Source organism: Pituophis catenifer, unplaced genomic scaffold (genome assembly GCF_029215685.1).
Source record: "Pituophis catenifer annectens isolate HBS135680 unplaced genomic scaffold, rPitCat1.0.hap2 SCAF_4, whole genome shotgun sequence".
Lineage (NCBI taxonomy): Eukaryota > Metazoa > Chordata > Lepidosauria > Squamata > Colubridae > Pituophis > Pituophis catenifer.
The window spans coordinates 56,901,681-56,922,125 of record NW_027256884.1 but is presented as its reverse complement, the minus strand read 5'-3'; the positions used below and the strand labels follow the sequence as shown (position 1 = coordinate 56,922,125).

General features: G+C 34.7%; 1 protein-coding gene across 1 annotated transcript in view; it reads right to left on the bottom strand.

Annotated features, from left to right (window-relative positions):
• The window catches only part of POLA1 (DNA polymerase alpha 1, catalytic subunit), a 568,283-nt gene that overhangs the window by 477,649 nt on the left and 70,189 nt on the right, over window positions 1-20,445 (bottom strand). The window contains exons 11-16 of the mRNA XM_070943339.1: window positions 10,807-10,919; window positions 7,103-7,219; window positions 5,602-5,676; window positions 4,235-4,373; window positions 3,257-3,411; window positions 1,841-1,925 (exon numbers count right to left, since the gene is read on the bottom strand). Coding sequence (XP_070799440.1) covers window positions 1,841-1,925; window positions 3,257-3,411; window positions 4,235-4,373; window positions 5,602-5,676; window positions 7,103-7,219; window positions 10,807-10,919 — 684 coding nt within the window. The remainder of the gene's footprint in view (window positions 1-1,840; window positions 1,926-3,256; window positions 3,412-4,234; window positions 4,374-5,601; window positions 5,677-7,102; window positions 7,220-10,806; window positions 10,920-20,445) is intronic.

Genomic DNA, 20,445 nt, shown 5'->3' with positions numbered 1-20,445 from the left:
TTGCTTACATGGAGCTCTACAAAGAATTATTTCTGACAGGGGGGTCCTGTTACCCTCAAAATTTTGGAGGGCATTCCTAACACTACTTGGCACTGCCCAAGGCTTAAGCTCCTCCCATCATCCGATGACCAATGGAGGCTGTGAGAGAACTAACAGGGTGCTAGAACAATATTTAAGATGTTTTATTAATTATCAACAAGACAACTGGACTGAACTATTACCTTTAGCAGAGGTGGCGTTCAATAACTCAGTATACTCTAGCACATGCTACACCCCTTTTAAAGTAGCTACAGGCCAAGATTTCACTCCCAAGCCAGAACTACCAACAAAAACACCCTGAAGGAATGGATGGACACCCTACAAAACACATGGCCTGTAGTCAAATTAGCACTAAGACGCTAGAGAAACATTTAAGAAAAGAACACAAGCAAAACCTTTTCAAGTAGGAGAGTATACTTATCCACAACATTCTTGCAAACACTACAACCCTCAAAGAAACTAGATCCAAAGTTTGTGGGACCATTCCCAATCACCAAAATCATCAACCCAGTAACAGTAGAATTATCACTCCCCAAAACACTTTTAAAGAGAGAAGTCACATCCTCACTTAGACTCAAAGCCCTGCACCACCCACACCCATTATGGTTGAAGGTAAGCAACATTTTCAAATCAAAGACATCTTGATTCTAGGCTCCATCGAGGAAAAACCCAATACCTGGTAGCATGGAAACACTTACTCCCTTCACAAAATGAGTGGGTGGAGAAAAAACATATCATTGCTCCTACACTCTTCAAGAAATTCCATATCCAATATCCTCACAAATCTTGCTAAAATACTATGATCTCGTTTTCTTTATCTTTTACAGGTGGATTTCTCTTTTTTCTAAGGAAGGCGGCATGTCAGATTCTAAAGTGATACTGTCATTCAAATGGAGGGAGGGGAGAGCATGGGGACAAGCTATATTTTATAACCTTTATCCTGGTGCCTAAGCACCCTGGAGTATTCTCATCTTTTGTGGAATGTAATAAGGGAGGGCTGCATGGATTATTTCAGTTTGCTGAAAGCGGAAGACGACCCTGGGAACAGCTCCTTATCTGTTTCTCAGGATGACCGTTATAATAACATCTTCACACCTGTTGATTGGCTGAATCCACATCAGATTGGAGAGAGGGGTTCTAAAGTCCCATTTCTAACTGTATAGCTTGGGGGGGGGAATTTAGAGTCTGCTTTGCCTCTGTCCTGTTATCACTTCTCAATAAAAGGTTCCTTTTGAAATACCATACTTTACTTTCTTGGGAAAGGAGGAAAGGCAGGGCCTCACACACTCTTTTCTTGACACCCAAATACGCACTGATCTCTTTTAAGATGTATAATCCTAAAATCTTCTCTCAATTCATTAACCGCATTTGTTTACATTCAACTCTTATTTAGATGTCAATATAGATATCATCTTTGACAGATTTCTAAATACTGATACTATGTTGCCCACATTCATTATTGTTGCTACTCATCCCTAATGCTATACTTGTTTTGAGAGAAGGCCAAAAGATGCTCAAATATGGAGAGGGTTTTCATTTGGTAGTGACCATCTTGAAATGTAAACACTGGTGTTAAAATTCACTGTAATTTTTTTTTTTTACTTTGGCAGTTTTCAAACAATTCTTATGCTTATGAGAATAGTCCATAGTAAACTAGAATGTTCTTGATAGGGCAGCAAGGCTGCCCAAAATAAGACCAAGCCTACAGGTGAGTAATAGTTGTTCAAAAGCCTATTAAAACATTTATTTGGAAAGAATAATTAACAGCAAATTAATACAGTAAGTTTCTAATTATTCGTACCACAGAAGTGGGTCTGAAAGGGAGGCTCAGGTGGTGCTTTGTCCAGACAAAAGTTGTGATGCACTAAAGCTGTAGCAGCCATAATCTACTCAAAGAAAAACAGTAAAAGAATGAGAAACATTAATGAAATCATATTCCCATTCATCTTTTAACAACTTAAATTAAGCATAGATTTAGTAATCTATTCAATAAATCTAACCATACATCATTATTCAGAGTTGACAACATATTGGTTTTATTTGGAACAACCTGTCAAGAAACACTTTTCTTTATATGCTATATAAATACAAGTTCTCCATGCAACTCATACTAATTTAAAATTAGTTCATCACTTTCTTATTTTTCACATTTTGGGCAATTACAAAACTCTTCCTTCAAATAGCAACAATTAAAATGAGAATATACTTTACCAACTCATTTAAATTACACATTTTTTGAAGAGACAGAAAATAATTTTATTAAAAAGTTAAACTTGTCTTGAGCAAGGGAAGTAAAAGAAAAAGCAAACTTTTTAAAAAGTTTCTTATTAATGATACTGAGCAAATTTTGACAATTCAATAATAAGTACAGCAACCAAACAAGACAGGTGCAGACTTCAACCAATGGTTAGGATTGCAGAAAAAACAATTGCAACCAGCCTGCATTTCATTAAGGATCTGTATACTGCACAAGCCAGAAAGAGAGCTGAGAAAATATTTACAGACCCCTTACAATCTGGACATAAACTATTTCAACTCCTCCCCTCAGGACACTGTTATAGAACATTGCATGCCAAAACAACTAAACACTGTTGTTTTTTTTCCCTTGTACCATCACTCTGCTGAACACCTAATTCTCACAGCGCTGTGTTATGTCTAAGGTAGACATAACTCATGTAGTAGGGCTGTATTATTATTATCCTTCTTATCTTTCCTATTACCTTCTACTATTGGTATCTTATAATTATATTACTTTGTATACCGAAAGCTTATGCACCGGAGACAAATTCCTTGTGTGTCCAATCACATTTGGCCAATAAAGAATATTCTATTCTAAGCGGAAAGGTTCTTTCCATGCTGACAATTAGAAATTAGTTACTATCAATATGCAACAAAATCTGTATTCTTTTTAGGAAACAATACTTTTCTTTTTTGCTCATTTGTTTTCTAATTTTCTACATTAACTGAAATATGTTGCTCTGTGAGTAGATTGTATATATTTTCTCCAAATAGATATTCAAAACCTACAAAAAGTTACTGATCATTATAAGAAGACAGTTAAGAACAAACGCTTTTGTGTTCAAAAAAGGATGAGACTACATCAAAAATGTGCTTCAAACCGGAAGGTTATAAAAACAAATTTACATAGCTATGGAACATGTATTTTGTCAAATAACCACATTTTGTTTTTTCTCAACCCACAATATTCATAGCTTACCTCATTATGATGGGTTTTCATGTTCTGAATTGTTTTCATGGCCAGGGACATGATCACAAGAGGTGGTGGAGGAAGATCCTTCACCACATTAATTAAATCAGGTTTTAGTGCCATTAATTCCACTTTACACCAACTGACAGGCTGACTCAATAGCTCTGAAGCAACACAGAAGCCTTCTTTAGACATAAACAAAAACATACTAATATTTAAATATGGTTAATATAATTATTTTACTAAATAAAAGTTTGCAGCAATAGTAATAGCAATAGCACTTATACACCGCTTCATAGTGCTTTACAGCCCTCTCTAAGTGGTTTACAGTCAGCATATTGCCCCAACAATTTGGGTCCTCATTTTACTGACCTTGGAAAGATGGAAGACTGAGTCGACCTTGAAACAGTCAGGATCGAACTCCTTGCTGTGGGCCGTCAGCCTGCAATACTGCATTTTGTTTCAACAGGCCAGGCTGGCTTAGAAAATGAATTTTAATTGGGTGTTTGTGGTTTTTAACATAAGGGCCAAATTCTAATATATTTTAAATTGTTTTTAAATTTTATGGGTATATGTTTAACATAGCTGTTAAATCAATCAATCAATCAATCAATCAATAATAAATTCTAACCACACTGCGCCACAGTGGCTCTCTTGCAGTTTAATAATATGTTAGTAGAACTGGGGTCTGAATTCTTCAAATATAACCCATATATTTATATTAATCCATTATATGCATCTAAATTATATAACAGGTATCCATAAATAAAATAAATTTATATTTATAAAATAGTATGTCATAAAATGATTAAAAGTATGAGCCGTACAAAATCTGACTGTTGCTAGGTGGATAGCTTAATTGATCAAAAAAATGTACAAAGCAATCTTAGGTTTAGCAGATTTTCCTTTTACATGTATCTGACTGAACTTTGTCCTGAATGCCACATTTCATTTGTGTAGAGAGATATAATATATAAAGGTTCATACGTGGATTTTTTATTTCCAGCCAACTTGGTCCTTTAATCTTCCTGCTAATTAACAGGAGCTCTAGACTTGAGGTGTTTGTTCCAAATACATGAGAAAATGTCTCTCCTTTCAGACCTTGTGGTAGTCGACAATATTCAGCCTGAGAATTGAAATATTAAACTATTTTACTATTAAATTGAAACAGAACTTTGCGAATTTTATAACTGACCATTTTCTACACTGTTTGTACAAAAGAGGCAAATAATAAAATTCACTATACCAAGACAAAAAAACCTTTAAATCAGAAACCCGTACTGAAATGCTCATGAGAAATGTAAAATATTAAAAATTAATGTTCCTAGGAGTAATAATGTGCAGTTTATGCAGCTTCCGTAACTTGTAATCAATGCATGTTGTGCTGTAAAAAATATTCAGGTATTGTGTAGATACAAAATAGATAGATGAATTTGGAGGGTTGTCAGCAGAGTGACAATTAATGGCTTATTTATGGCTAGTATGTTTCTAAATCCAATGAACGCTGAAATATCGTTGAAGAAACTGCAGTGTAATGCAATGAATCAAGTGATAGGGTTACTTCAAATACATGAGTATCCCACATCCAAATCTTAACAATCTCCACTGATATCCTGCAATATTTGTGTTAATTTTTGTAATTATCTGGAACACAAATGCATAAATAAATTTCTATGATACATAAGCAATTATTTCATATTGGGCATGAATCCTCTTTAGTTCATGTTACTAATTCATAAAAGATTATAGCAATTTTTGCCAAGACAGAAAAAAAGGGGTGCTTGCACTATACCAATGATTCTAAAATAATTCAGAAACATACAGTAGATGGTGGTACATACCTCTGTGCAAGTGATGGTATTAAATGTCCTATCACTCTAAGACATCGAAATAGCTTTCTGATTCCTAAGATTAATCTTCTGACAAATTCGGTTACTTGCAGTAGCACTTTTGAAGTTATAATAATTAGTCAGCAAACATATGAACTAAGCAATATTTGCATCTTTTTATAACTTTAAATTTTAACCTGTTAGATATTTATTTATTTATTTATTTATTTATTTATTTATTTATTTATTTATTTATTATATTTCTATACCGCCTTTCTCCCGTAGGACTCAAGGCGGTGTACAGTCAAGAAAAATATAGACACACAAACATCATAAAATTGCTAATTAAAATTATTACTTAGTTTGGTCAATTAAATAAAACCAATTAAATATTATATAGAATATTTCAATCAAAAAATGACTGCATTTTTAAAAAATTACATGTGTACACACATGTAGTAATGCACTTGATGTTTCTTCAGCCATGGTTCTTCCATATACCATTTTATACTGCAATTTACTTACCGAGTACCTAACTTCTAAATAGTCAGATTTTGCAGGAACATCTGGTATCTCAAAAGCATAATTCTTTTCCACTTTCTATGAAAAATATATTTAAAAAAAAAAAAAAAAAGATATACATCATATATCATATCATATATACCAGGCATTGATATATTCTGAATAGCATATTTCTTTTGTCTAAAACATTTATTCTGTTTTTAGTTTTAAATCTGTAATGTGAAATCCATTTTATGATAATACAGGTCTCTCTCTTTAAACATAACCTAAAGATTGCATAATTGTTTAACTCATATATACATGCGCTTCAACTGTCACCACCTGCCTATCTTCTCAGGAAGGCTTCTGACAATGTCTGGAACCATCATGCAGCATCACAAAGGGCCAGCAGTTATCTCAGCTGGATGTGCTTTGTCAGTAGCAAGAGAAAGGAAACAGTGAAGGTCAGCTGGGGACAATGTAGGAATGGCAGCGATAGGCTGTGGCAATGGAGTGAAAGTTGGCCAAAGGACAGACATGGCAAGGAGACAGGCAGGTGAAGGAAACTGAAGCAGAGGCAAGCATGGCAGGGCAGGAGAACCATGAGGTTCTCATCTAATGAATCTAATGCCTGCAACTAGGTCTACCAGAACTGCCCTCACTAAATGGTATGGTCATGTGATATTTCACTTAATGACTACTTTGCTTAGCAATGGAAATTCTGGTCCCAATTATGAACATTAAGCTAGGACTACCTATAATAGACCAAACTTAGAAACTGGGAATGGGAGAAAAAGATCACTCATTTATTTCCAAATCCTTAAGTTATGATTTATGAAGTTGAAAATATAACATCTAAATTGGTCCATTATATCTAACATTTCACTATTTTCTACTAAAAGACACAATGGTGATTTTTCCTGTAGTTCTTTATTCTTATACCTAACAGTATGAAATCATCAATTTATGTTCTACTTAGGTATACTTTTAAAGCAACAATATTTAATATGCCTGGTAGTTGGTTTTTTTAATCCTATATTTCATAGAGTTCCAATATAATAAAGAAGAATTCAACAAGCAATGAAACTAGATTCCTAGTACTTAGGCATCTTTCAACTTTCACGAAAAGGCATACAGTATTTACTAAAAGAAAAATATGTAAATAAGAACTAGAGCAATATATGTACATCAGAAACTACAGTATATTCAGTTTCTCAGGTATGGGCTTCATTTTTCTTTTTATATTATATTCTTTTACTTAGAAAGAGTAGAGAGGGAATGAGATGTGCCCCAGATATTCTTGTCAATTTAAAAAAGATGTGCTATAGTTCATAAACAAGGAAGATCCATTTCAATATCTCATGATAAACAGCCTCACATCTCTCAAATCTCTGCTTCAGTAAAACAGTAATCTATTAATTCTTGTTCCTTTAAATTAATATTCCTCCCCATGAAGAATGAAAAAAGAATCAGATTTCCATGCTTAGGAGCATATGATTGGGAAGTGACAGATTGTTTAACAAACCTTGGATTTGAATTTCATAATCTTATATTTCTCTGCAATCTGGTCATTAAATTCTTGATAGATGTCCATCATAGCCACAGGAATCGCTGTTTCTTTTTCAGAAATTAACTCAATTCGCTTTAAGAAGAATTTTTACAATCATTGCAATACCAATATATGTTTCAAGATTACAGAAAATCAAATATTTCTCTAAAATATAAATAGGTAGTTTTCTTCAAGTAGCCTCCCAAAAAACTGTTTTCTGGATTCAGTAAATCAGAATTATCATTGGAGACTCAGACCATAGCTATTATTGTTTTAACACTTCTACTTTGCTATTTAACCCAATATGAATTATTTGGGTTGGTTGTTGTATAACATAGACTTACTTAGAGACAAAAGAGCAGTTTAGCACTCAGATGTAACAAAGCCAGAAAAGGCAATGAAGGAAAAGAAAGAAAAATGAATAGCTATATTTCAGCTGGGATAGAAAAATAAGAGGTTTACCCAAAGCATCCAGGCTAGGGTTGTAGGTTGTGAAAGCAGTGAGACTGTACTAAATAGCCTATGTACTATTTCAAACTACTTAAAATAAATATAAGAGCAGCAATTTAGATTGGAATCGTAGTACTCACAATTGCTTTTTGGTTTTTATGTATTATAGTCTCATGTTATATATGTAGACTTACCTACTGATTATATTAATCTATAGTTTCACGTTCACATTTAATTCTAATTAGGCGGGTCAAATTTTTCAACTTTTAATTTCCAAACATTATGGGTGCTCAAAAGTTGTGACATGCCTTGGGGATTGTAAAGATATTTTGGTTACTTTAATATAATTTAGATATGCTTGGTAAATAACTACATAAATATCATAACTTTTTAACATTTTTCTTTCATTTCACAGATGCAGCTGTCTTTCTCTTTTTGTTAAACATTATTTTGTCTGACAGTGTTAAATATTGCTAGCCTCATTTCCTGTGAGTCTGATAACTGATCTGTAATGGCTTCTAAAAATAGAACAAGACTGGGAACATTCACTCATATGAGCAACCTAATTGGGACTGGCAGAGACTTGTTGCCATCTGAACTCCCATCACTGCGAGACATTCTCAGATATGGCCTACGATTAAGAGAACAAAGTAGTGATGATGCTAGAAACTACCCAGCAGCCAGTCTTGCAAGAGACATATATCCAAAAATGCTTGAAAAGTGGGAACAAGCAAACAGTTCTTTTGACTCCTGTTGTAAATTCACAAGTGACAATCTTGAACAAGATCCAAGAGAGCTGGGATCTAGCCAAAAACATATCTCTTGGTAGAGGAAAGTTAGATGTCAAAGAGACTTCTACTGTGAAACTTAACAAACTGTTTGACATCCTCAACTGCAAGTGTCAAATTGTTCTGTGTGCTGAATTTGGCTGCCCTGCTGGCTGCAAAAAAGCAGCTCACATTAACTGTACCCGCCCTAAGGAGATGAAGACACCACTGAAAGAACTTGCTAGAGAGACAAGATTGGTTCTTTTGGATCACACCAGATTGGTTTGCCAGATGTGCCCGAGCAGAAATGATTAGGCAAAAGGCAAAAGCAGCAAGACAATGAGCGGCAAAGGCTCACTAAATATAAGCAGAGAAGTATTCCAGACATTTAGATACTGACAAATGAAGTAATTACCTCTTATGAGGAAAATGAAGGACAGACAACTGATGAAGGTAAAGGAGAATGAGACGGAAGTTATGAAGAGGCCTTAGACCAAACACACGCCCTCTACTTCAAAAGAAAAGACAGACTACAATCTATTGCATAGTGAACAAATGTCACTATGCAGAAATAGCTATGCAGCATAAAGTAAAGTATTGGTCTAAGTGTCACTGCTGCCATTACCACAGCCACCTTCATAGATGCTGGCTTGATCACCGAAGAAGACAAGAGACTTGTAGTTGACCACAATAAAGTCAAGAGAGCCCAGGAAAAAATTATGAAGTCCCTAGATCAAGAATTTGAAGAGCTCTCTAAGAAGAATGAAATAGAGTGCATCTTCTTCAATGGCCATATAGATGCAACTAAAGTTATGCTGAAAGCAAACCAGCACTCCCCAGTACCATCAAAGAGGAACATTATTCTGGTGTGTTTCATGAAGAAGAAGAAAGACATTGACACAATCTTGAAGACTAATGGAAAAGATTCTACAAATGTTAATACTGGTTGTGAAGCTGACGCCATGCACTGGGTAGAGGTCAAGCTTGACTGGAAGCTGATCTGGTTGATGTGTGCACTTCACATGAATGAGTTACCCCTACGACACTTAATCACAAAATTGGATGGGAAGATTTGTCTAACAACAAATGGGCAGGTAAAATTGGCAACATGCTGGTCCCTGCAACAGAACTTGACATTAATCCTTCATTCACCAGTTTCAATTGGTGAGTCTCTCATTTCACTGAGTGTCAGTGTTGTAAAGGATCTCTCTACTGATCAAGCGTATGGATACAGGATCACACAGGCAATAAAGACAGGAGAACTTCCCACAGAACTGGCTCTTCTGGAATTGGCCCCATAAGCCATTCACGCTGGTTGACAACTGCAAGTAGGCTTTGTCAAACATAGGTTTTAAAACATGGGTTTAAAGGCAAAGTTTCTTCAAAACTTTAAAGTTTCTTCAAAACTTAAGAATGATAGTGTATACATCTTTAGTGTATACTACCCTTGCCAGTTCAAAATCAAAATAAAACATCCCTGGATTGAAGGCTTGCATCATGTGTTATTCTAGATGCAATAAGTCAGACTGCAAAAGAAGGCTGTAGTAGATGCTGTTTTGCCAACTATTCAGCGCTCAGTATGGTCCGCTTTCAATGAAATGATAATCCACACATTCTTGTGTTGAGATGACATTCAAGAGAGGATTGCAAGAGATCATTGACTTGAGGGGTGCAAACAATGAAGCGCTGGGAGATTTTTCTGTACGTGTAAGAAAAATGCCTTTAATCAATGTGAGAGCATCCACTCTGCTAGAGCTGATTGACTGGTCTGAAGGTGTATAAGAGCCACCTTTGACATGCAAATTGACTACAGTGAAAAAAAAGTTCATTGACAAACCAATGCAAGTACCACAGTGGCCCTGTCATGCCCAATCAATAGAGATGTGTGAAACAGGTCACAGAGGCAGCAAGCAAAGTGTATACACATGAGAAACATGAGGGTTATATCAGAGGCCAAGAAGCAAGTCGGCATATGATGTTCAAGAATCAAAACAAGACTTGATGAAACTCGCTTAAACGTTTTTGTAACTTAGATAATTGCTTTCTAATGTTAACTTATGATTGCATGGTTATTTTTTGCTTAGCTAGATAAGATGCATGAGCAGAAAAAACTTTAATTTTTGTAGCACGAAGTGTAATTTTGAGAAGATAAAGTTAATAGTATTTGAGTTACAAGAGACTTTTGTGGGGTATATGATCGGACGTGGATTTACCATACCAAGCTAAACATTGTGCAATTGCAAAAATAATAGCAGATTTGAATTCTTGGTGTTAAAAACCCATATTTTTAAAAACCCTCACTGAAAAAATTTGCAAAAAATTAATTTTCACCCCATTAAATGACACGCCCTATTAACATAGATGTGAACAATGTCATTTATGTTTGCCTTAATGCCTTGTGCCTTCTATAAAACAGATGAGAAACATTATTAGATGAGAATATTGTAACATAAGAAAACGTACCGATTCACGTGGCAGTAAATAAATAGTTCTTTCTATATTTTTTACTGTTACACAACAGCTCACATAGGACTGCGCTGATTCAATCCATACTTTCCCAAAGAGAAATACCACTCCTAAGGTGATAGAAAACGAGACAATTCACATTAATCTGAACAGTTTAGCACAGCTTCTAATGGAAAAGCTACAATATTAAGAATTACTAAATAAGCACACTAATTCCCCTTAGGAACAAAATGATTTCCAATTTGTAGTCTCTTTTTTTTTTTTAATTTTAAAAAACAAACTTTATTGAATTTAAAAATTTTAAAATACAAAATTATACACTTTTTTCTCAATCGTAAAATTGCATATACAGTACACAACTCCACCGACAAGCTAAATATATGTACCTATATGTACATATATACATACATATATAAACAGTAATTCATTCCTTATTCTATCTACCTTACGGTGCTTATTTGTTAACTTGGATTTTTCCTAAATTTAGTCTTTACCCTTTTTTCTTTTGATTTACCGACTTATACATCTATTCCATACTTCAAAATATTTTGAGTCTTCCTTGTCTTTTAATTTTAAGGTTAATTTATCCATTTCTGCACATGCGTAAATTTTTTGAATTATCTCCTGGTCTGTTGGCAAACGATCTGTTTTCCATAATTGTGCTAATACCAATCTTGCTGCCGTAATTATGTGTAATGTTAAGTATTTTATGTCCTGTCTAATGTTCCTTTTAATCATGCCTAGTAAGAAGATTTCTGGTTCTAATTCAATTTTTTTTTTTATTGCAAAAGTTTTACAATTACATTTTCACCCCACTTTTTCCCCCCCAACCCACCCCACCCTCCCCACCCTAACCCCCCCAAACCCCCCCTAACCCTCCCCCCCTGACTTCCACAGAATATAATCCCATCAAAATCCCCCCTTTTTTTTTTTATAAAAACTTGAACCCCTCAAACCCCCTATAATTTTTTCCCTCTTCACAATTCATACATTTCTATTTCTATATAACTTTCAATGAAAAACAATTTGATACTTCCTAACTTGGTTTTTTTTTTGCACATAATCTATCCATTTTTTCCATTCCCATTCATAAGTCTCTTGTGAGCGATCTTTTAGGTATGCTGAAATCTTCGCCATCTCCGCAAAACTGGCCATCTTGAAAGTCCATTCTTCAATAGTGGGTAAAGCTGCATTTTTCCAATATTTACCTATCAATAATCTCGCTGCTGTTATCATGTACAATATCAACTTAGTTTCATCCAATGTAAAACCCTTAACTATACCCAATAAAAACAGTTGTGGAGAAAATTGAATTTTTTTCTTCAAAACATTCTGCATAACCCACCATATTTTTATCCAAAAAGCCTTGACTTTCTTACAATTCCACCAAACATGATAATATGTAGCATCTAGACTATCACATCTCCAACATTTTGGCTGAACATTAGGATACGTACAGGATAATTTCTTGGGATCTAAATGCCATCTGTAAAACATTTTATAAAAGTTTTCCCTCAAATTCTGCGATTGTGTAAATTTAACATTCTGAACCCATATTTTCTCCCATGTTTCCAACATTACTGGTTCTGCAAAATTCTGTGCCCATTTAATCATACAATCTTTAACCAATTCAGTTTCTGAATCCCTTTCTAACAAGACATTATATAACCTTTTAATATGCATTGGACCTTTCTCTTTTATATGTCTAACCAATTCTTCCTCATGCAACATAATACCAGTTTTTTGGTCCTCTTTCCATCTCTGTTGAAGTTGATTATATTGTAACCAGGTTAAGTTAATCCCTTCGTCCAACAGTGTCTCTAATGTCTTTAGTTGCCATCTGCCCGCATCTGTAAAAAGAACTTCTTTATATAAAACCCCCCCGAGTGACATTATATTTGTATTCCACATGATATGACCAAGATCCAACCATAACGGTATTTTGTAATCCCATTTAAATCGGTGCTTCTTCCAAACTCTCATCAACGAATCTCTAAGTATATGGCTTTTGAACACTTTATCCACTTTGTTTTCATAAAATAAGTAAGCATGCCAACCAAGATCCAAGTCAAAGCTTTCTATGTTCAATATTCCAGTCTTTTTCCTTCCAAACCAATCGCTTGCTTGAGTCAAAGCTGCTGCTTCATAATATATCTGTAGGTTTGGAAGTTTAAGGCCTCCCCTCTCTGGAGCATCTTGCATAATTTTTAATTTCACTCTCGGTTTTTTCTCATTCCAAACAAACTTATTCACTCCACTTTGCCATTCTTTCAGTTGTTTATCACTTTTAAGCACCGGAATCATTTGAAACAGAAAAAGAAATCTTGGCAAAATGTTCATCTTAACTGCTGCTATTCTTCCAAGTAGCGAAAGCTGCAACTTTTTCCAAGTCTCCATATCTTTTCGAACATCTCGCCATAACACCTCATAATTGTTTTGAGATAATTTCATATTTGATTCTGCCACCTGAATTCCTAGATATTTAACCTTTGGTACAATCTCAAAACCTGCCATCCTTTCAAGTTCATGTTTTCGATCTTGTGTCATATTTTTAACTATCATCTTAGTTTTTTTCTGGTTCAGTCTAAATCCTGATACTGTACCATAATCTTTTATAATGTCTTTCATCTGGATTGATTCCATCAGTTGTGAAAGGGTAACAACCAGATCATCTGCAAATGCCCTTAGTCTGTAATCCTCTTGCCTTATCACTATACCTTTCAAGTTGTTCGAATCCCGTATTATATTCAACAAGACTTCTAATGTTAAAATAAATAACAAAGGGGATAACGGACAACCTTGTCTTGTTCCTTTCTCAATATTAAAATCTGTTGTTAAATTTCCATTAATAATAATCTGTGCCTTTTGCTCTTGATAGATTGCTGATACCGCTTGTATAAATTGATCCCCAAAGTCCATCTTTTTCAAAGTCTTTAGTAGAAAATTCCAATCCACTCTATCAAAGGCCTTCTCTGCATCCAAAAAAACCAGCACTACAGGGATCTGTTTATTCTTCTCAAGATATTCCAATAAATCTATAACTTGCCTTACATTGTCCTTCATATATCTGCCCTCTATAAATCCCGCTTGATCATCATGAATCACCTTTTGAACTACTGGCATCAACCTGTTGGCTAGTACTTTTGCATAAATTTTATAATCATTATTCAGAAGAGATATTGGTCTATAATTCTCCGGTTTTTTAGGACCTACTTGCTCTTTTGGTATCAAAGAAATATAAGCTGTTTTCCATGATGGGGGTATTTTACCCCCTTGTTGTATATTGCAAAATAAGTCTCTAAGTTGTTCCACCATTTCTGCTTGCAAAGTTTTATAATACACTGCAGTCAGACCGTCTGTTCCCGGAGCTTTGGCAGTTTTCAGTTGTTTAATTGCTGCAATTATTTCCTCCACTGTTATAGGGTGATTCATTCTTTCCTTTTGTTGATTAGTAACTTTTGTAACTCTTTTATTTTCTAAATATTTTTCTATAAGTCCATTCTGTATATCATCTTTAGCATATAGTTTAGTATAATAATCTACAAAAGCTTCTTTAATTAATTTTTGTTGATAAGTTTCTTTCCCTCCAATATCAATACAGTCGATAGTCCGCATACTCTGTTTCTTCCTTAATGTATAGGCCAGCCATCTGCCCGGTTTGTTGGCATTACAGAATGTATTGTGCTTTGCGTATTGTAAGTTTGTTGCAACTTGATCCGCCATAAGCATTTGGAATTGATCTTTCAAAAGTTTTATAGCTCCACGTATTCTTTCATCTGCTGGATTTTTGATAAGTAACTGTTCTTTTTTCTTTATTTCTGCTTCAATTTCTAATCTTTTCTTTTGTCTATTCAGTTTATGTTTAGAATTCATATGAATGAGTACCCCTCTCATATACGCTTTACTTGCATCCCAGACAATTTCAATAGGGGTACCCTTGTTCAAGTTAATTTCAAAAAATTCTTTCATCTGCTTCTTAAGTTCTATTATATTTTTTTCATATCTAAATAAATTTTCATTTAATCTCCATGATCTTCTCTCAATTTTTCCAATCTCAATTTCTATCCATACTGAGCTGTGATCAGATAAGATTCTTGGAAAGATTTTAGTTCTTCTTGTTTTAACAAGTAAATCATTTGATAATAAAATGAAATCAATCCTTGAAAAGGATCTGTGTCTATCAGAAAAAAAAGTATAGTCCAAATCTTTTGAATTGTGTATTCTCCAAACATCTTTTAATTCCAAATCTTCTTTCATGTCAAAAAAAGTTTGTGGTAGTCTAATCCTAGACTTCGCCAGACTTTTTTTATCTAATTTAGAATCAATTATTCCATTCCAGTCTCCCATAATCAAAATAGATCTATAATCCCACTGCAATATTTTAGTATGCAAAATTTTATAAAAGTGATCCTGTTGTTGGTTAGGAGCATAAATTCCAATCACAAGAATTTGACCATGTACAGTATGCAGTTCAATTGCTACAAACCTACCACCTTCATCCACTTCTATAATTTTAGCTGATAATCTTTTGTTTATATAAATAACCACACCATTCTTTTTTTCCAAATTTGAAGCTATAAAATGTGATCCTAATTTGGAGTTTATCAAATATTTTTGATCTTGCGTTCTAATATGAGTTTCTTGTAAACAAATTATATCATTATTAAATTGTTGCAAATATGTAAATATTTTCTTTCTTTTCTGTGGTGAGTTCAGACCATTCACATTCCATGACAAAAACTTAACCATCATGCATACTTTTTTGAAGCGACGAGCAGAATTGCCGGATGTCTTCCGAGGCCACCGACTTTGCTCTCCCCATGGCTTCACTATATTCTGTAGTACTCTTAGCTCCTTTTTTGTATTGTTGTGCCTTAGCTCTTTCTTGCAATTGTTTTTCTTTGAGTTGTTTTGAAACCGCACGAGTTATTCGCTGGTCTTTAGCTTCAGCCATACGAGCTAGATCCAAAGCCACATCTCTTATAGTCAAAATTGGAGAGGATTCTAACAGGGGCTCCTCCAGAAAACCTCCTGTAGCACCCTGCGCTTCTATTGGATCTAATTCAGCCTGCTTAAGCTGCGCTTCCAACTCTTGCTGGGGTTGCTTCTCCTTGTCACTCTCCTTTATCTCCAATACAGTAGATGAACGTGGAGATGGTGATCTCTCCTTAAAAACAGTATGATAAAAATGTTCCGCCTTTTCAACAGTATTCAGTCGATATCTTTCCCCATGATACTTCAAAATTATACCCATTGGGGCATCCCACCAAAATGGTATCTCTAATTTATTTAATTCCTTTACTAAAAAACCAAAGTCTTTTCTATCTTTCAGCATCTTTGGAGGTAATTCTTTATAAATTCCAACTTGAGTTCCCTCCACTTGCACAGAGGAAAGAAAAGATTTTTGCAAAATATCATTTCTCATTCTTCTGTCTGTAAAGTATATCACCACATCTCTTGGTAATTGTCTTTGTCTGGCCACCCACGAATTCACTCTGTAAATTTTGTCTATTTTGTAAAAAATCTCATCAGAATTAATTTTTAACAACACAGCCAAGGCATCAGCACAAACCTGTCTCAAATCTTGCCGGTCACTCTCCTTGATACCTCTAATTCTTATAGCAAATTCCATGGACCGGAATTGCATCATCGTAATCTCGTCTTCAACTCTCTGCATTTTATTATCCATATCAGCAATTTTAAAATCAGTATCCTTTATTTTAACATTGACTTCTGATTTAAAATCTTCCAATTTAGAGTCCACTTTAATAATAATTTCTGACAAGCCAGAAACCACATTTGATAATTTATCAGTCACCTTATCATAATTTTCTTTCACCAATTTTTTCACTTCACTAATTTCCTGCTTAATTTCTTGTTGAGATTTTTGAAATTTATCATCCATTTCCTGTTGAGATTTTTGAAATTTATCATCCATTTCCTGTTGAGATTTTTGAAAATTGTCATCCAAAGCCTGAGTAATAATTTTTTTTTAATTTTCAAAGTCAAACTGCTCTTCAGGCTTATGTGTGGGGGATCCCCCCCCTACTGCCTTGCTTTCCTGTTTTTTAGAAGCCATTTTGCCACGTAGGTTAGGTTTTCTAAAAAGAGAAATCCTTTTTCCTTTTCCAACACCACAAAGTCCTCTAAAAAAATCCCCCAGTTTTTAAACAAATTAGAAGTAGAATTAGACTGTGAGATCAACTTGTTTAAAAAGGGATTCCCCCCCCCTCTTCTCCTGTGCTTGCTACAAACAGCGCAACAATGTAACTTGTTGGAATAACTTCAGGAAATCACTCTCCCTTTCAGCTTGTTAACTTGTTAACGCTGGAGCGGCGCCATCTTTTCAAGCCGCTTCCGCTCGTGTTATTTTTTAGTAAAATCGGGAAATCACAAAGGGAAAGAATACTTGCAGTTCCTTGGTTTGAGGGTTCAGGTTTTCTTTTAGTTGGTAAAATTAGTTTCATTCAATTTTCGTGTTTGCTGCTGCCAGCTTGCTCTGCAAAAAGCAGAGTCGTCCCACGCCGCTCGGAGTCTTCGCAAGTTGAAAGGGAGCCGCGCCTGTTTCCCCCCCAATAGCAAACTTCTGGGGGCTCACAGGGGCTCAACCTGCGCCTTGCTTGCTCTCTCCTTCAAATCCTGCAGATTCTGGAGTTTTCAAGCCGCTTCTCACGATCGAAGCGGCTCTACAAACGGCGGGGCTGGCGGTCCTTAAAAAGGCACCGTCTTCACCGGAGCTGGCAAACACCGGAAGTCTAATTCAATTTCTTGATCTGTTATTTCTACTATCCATGTTTTTATTTTCCTCCAATATTTCTTGACTTCTGGGCAAAGCCACCATGAATGGAAGAAAGTACCCTGAGCTTGCTTACATTTCCAACAAGCCGAATTTACGTTTGGGTACATTTTTGCTAACCTCGAAGGAGCTAGATACCACCTGTACCACATTTTATAATGGTTCTCCTTATATGCTACTGATTTTGTCATACTGTAATTGTTTTCCCAAGCCCTTTTCCATTCTTCTAGCTGTATACTGTGCCCAATGTTCCTTGCCCAAGCTATCATCTGTCCTTTAACCAATTCCTCTGCCAAATTGAATTCTAGTAGGTATTTGTAGATTTTTGAAATTAATTTTTCTTCTTTTGATTCTAATAATTTATCTAATCGATTTGGTTTTGGGTCTATTCCTCCCTCCTCCTGGTCTTTCCTATATCTTGTCTTAATTTGTGAGTAGGGCCACCAGTCTATTACTATTCCTTGCTCTCTTAATTCCTCTCTCGTTTTCAATATTCCTTGTGGGTCTAGTATCTCTCTATATCTTAACAATTTTTGTTTGGATAGTGTGTTGGGGTATGTTATTGCTTCTATCGTTGATAGCCAACCGGGTACTTTCATATGTTTACTTTTGGTTTCCTGCCATGTACTAATTAATGATTTCCTAATTATGTGATTATTGAAATGTCTATATATTTTATTTCTGGGGCTCCACAAAAAAGCATGCCATCCCTTCATTAAATCATGGCCCTCTAATTGTAATAATCTTTGATTTCCCAATGTTATCCATTCTCTAATCCATGTTAAGATAGAAGCTTTTTAGTATTTCTCCCATGCCGGAAGTCCGAATCCACCTCTAATTTTATTATCTTGTAATATACTTAATTTAATTCTTGATTTTTCCCCCCCCACACAAAATTGGTAGTTATTTTATCCAAATTTATAAAAAATTTGTCTAATTTTATTGGAATAAATAACTACCATTCCAACTACTATTCTAACTACTTTGGAATAAATAAAGGAGTCTTGGCAATATATTCGATTTTATTGCTGCAATTCTTCCCAGCAATGACAATTTTAATTTCCCCCATTTTACCAAATCCTCTTTTATTTTTTGAACCAAAGGGTCATAATTATTTTCTTTCATCATTACGCTTCTGGCTGTCATATGTATCCCTAGGTATTTCACCTTTTTAACTGCTTGTAATCTTTTACTAATTTCTCCACCTGTTTTGCTATCATATTTTTCGTTATCATTTTAGTCTTTTCTTTATTGATCTTTAAGCCCACTACCTTTCCAAATTTCTCTCTCTCTTTTATTAATTTTGGTGTTGTTTTTATTGGGTCTTCTATGAAGAAATCGTCCGCAAACGCTTGGACCTTGTATTTTTCTTTTTTTATATTTAATCCTTTTATTTCTTTATTTGACCTAATCCTAATTAATAAATTTTCCAAAGTCAGAATAAAAAGTAAAGGCGATAGAGGGCAACCCTGTCTTACTCCTTTATTTATTCCAAAAAATTTTGTTGGGTCCCCATTTACTATAATACTTGCCTTTTGATCCTTATATATTGACGATATCATTTTTGTAAATTTCTCTCCAAATTTCATATTTTTAATTTGATGTATCATGAACTGCCAATTAACTTGATCAAATGCTTTTTGTGCGTCCAGAAATATCAATGCTGCCTGTCTCTCTGAGTGCATCTCATAGTATTCTAAAACATTAATTACCATTCTTATATTATTTTTTATTTGCCTTGTTGGCAGGAAACCATTTTGATCCTGATGTATTCTATTGTTTAGTACCTTTTTCATTCTATTTGCAATTATATTCATGAAACTTTTGTAGTCAGTATTTAATAAGGAGCTCGGTCTATAATTTTTTATTAATGTGGTATCTGCTCCTTCTTTTGGTATCAGGGATATATATGCTTCCCTCCATGTATTTGGTAGCTTTGCCTCCGTCAGTGCCTCATTGTATGTTTCTAATAATATCCCATTTAATGATTCCCCTAAACTTTTATAAAGCTCCATTGGTAGACCATCTGTCCCCGGGGTTTTATTATTTTTTTGCCTCTTCAATGCTTCTTTTAATTCCCCTATAGTAATTTCCTTATCAAGTAACTCTTTTTCTTTCTCTGTCAATATTGACATCCCTTCCCCACTTAAATATTGTTCTATTTCCTCCGCTGTTACTTTGTCTTTCTCATATAACTCTTGATAGTATTGAATTATTATCTCCTTTTTCTTCTCTGAACTCTGTTGAATTATACCCTTTTTATCCTGTAATTTTTGAATGCATTTTTTTTCCCTTTCTTTCCTCAACCTATACGACAGCCACTTCCCAGGTTTATTTGCATGCTCAAAATAATTCTGCTTTATGTATTTCAATGCCATTACATATTTTCCCTGTTCTAATATAGTCAAATTATGTTTCGCTGCTGTCCATTTGACTCTAATTTGTTCATCTCCCGGGTTTTCCTGTAATTTTCTTTCCCATTTTTTAATTTCTTCTTGTGCCTTATTATATTCTTTTTCCCTCTCTTTTTTCCGTTTTGCATTATAAGCTATGGTCAGACCTCTCACATACGCCTTAGTTGTATCCCATAAATTTTGTAGGGAGGTATGTTGTTTTGTATTCTCCTTACAGAACAATTCTAATTCCTTCTCCATATACTCCTTATATTCCTTCTCTTTCAATAGTTGTGTGTTCATTGTCCATCTGCTTTTTTTTCTCTGCCGTCCCTTCCATGTCAGCATTATTGGGTTATGATCCGCCCACTTATTAGACAATATTTCTATCATTTCTATCTCTGGCAGCAATGTATTAGTTAGCCATGCCATGTCCAGTCTAGACCA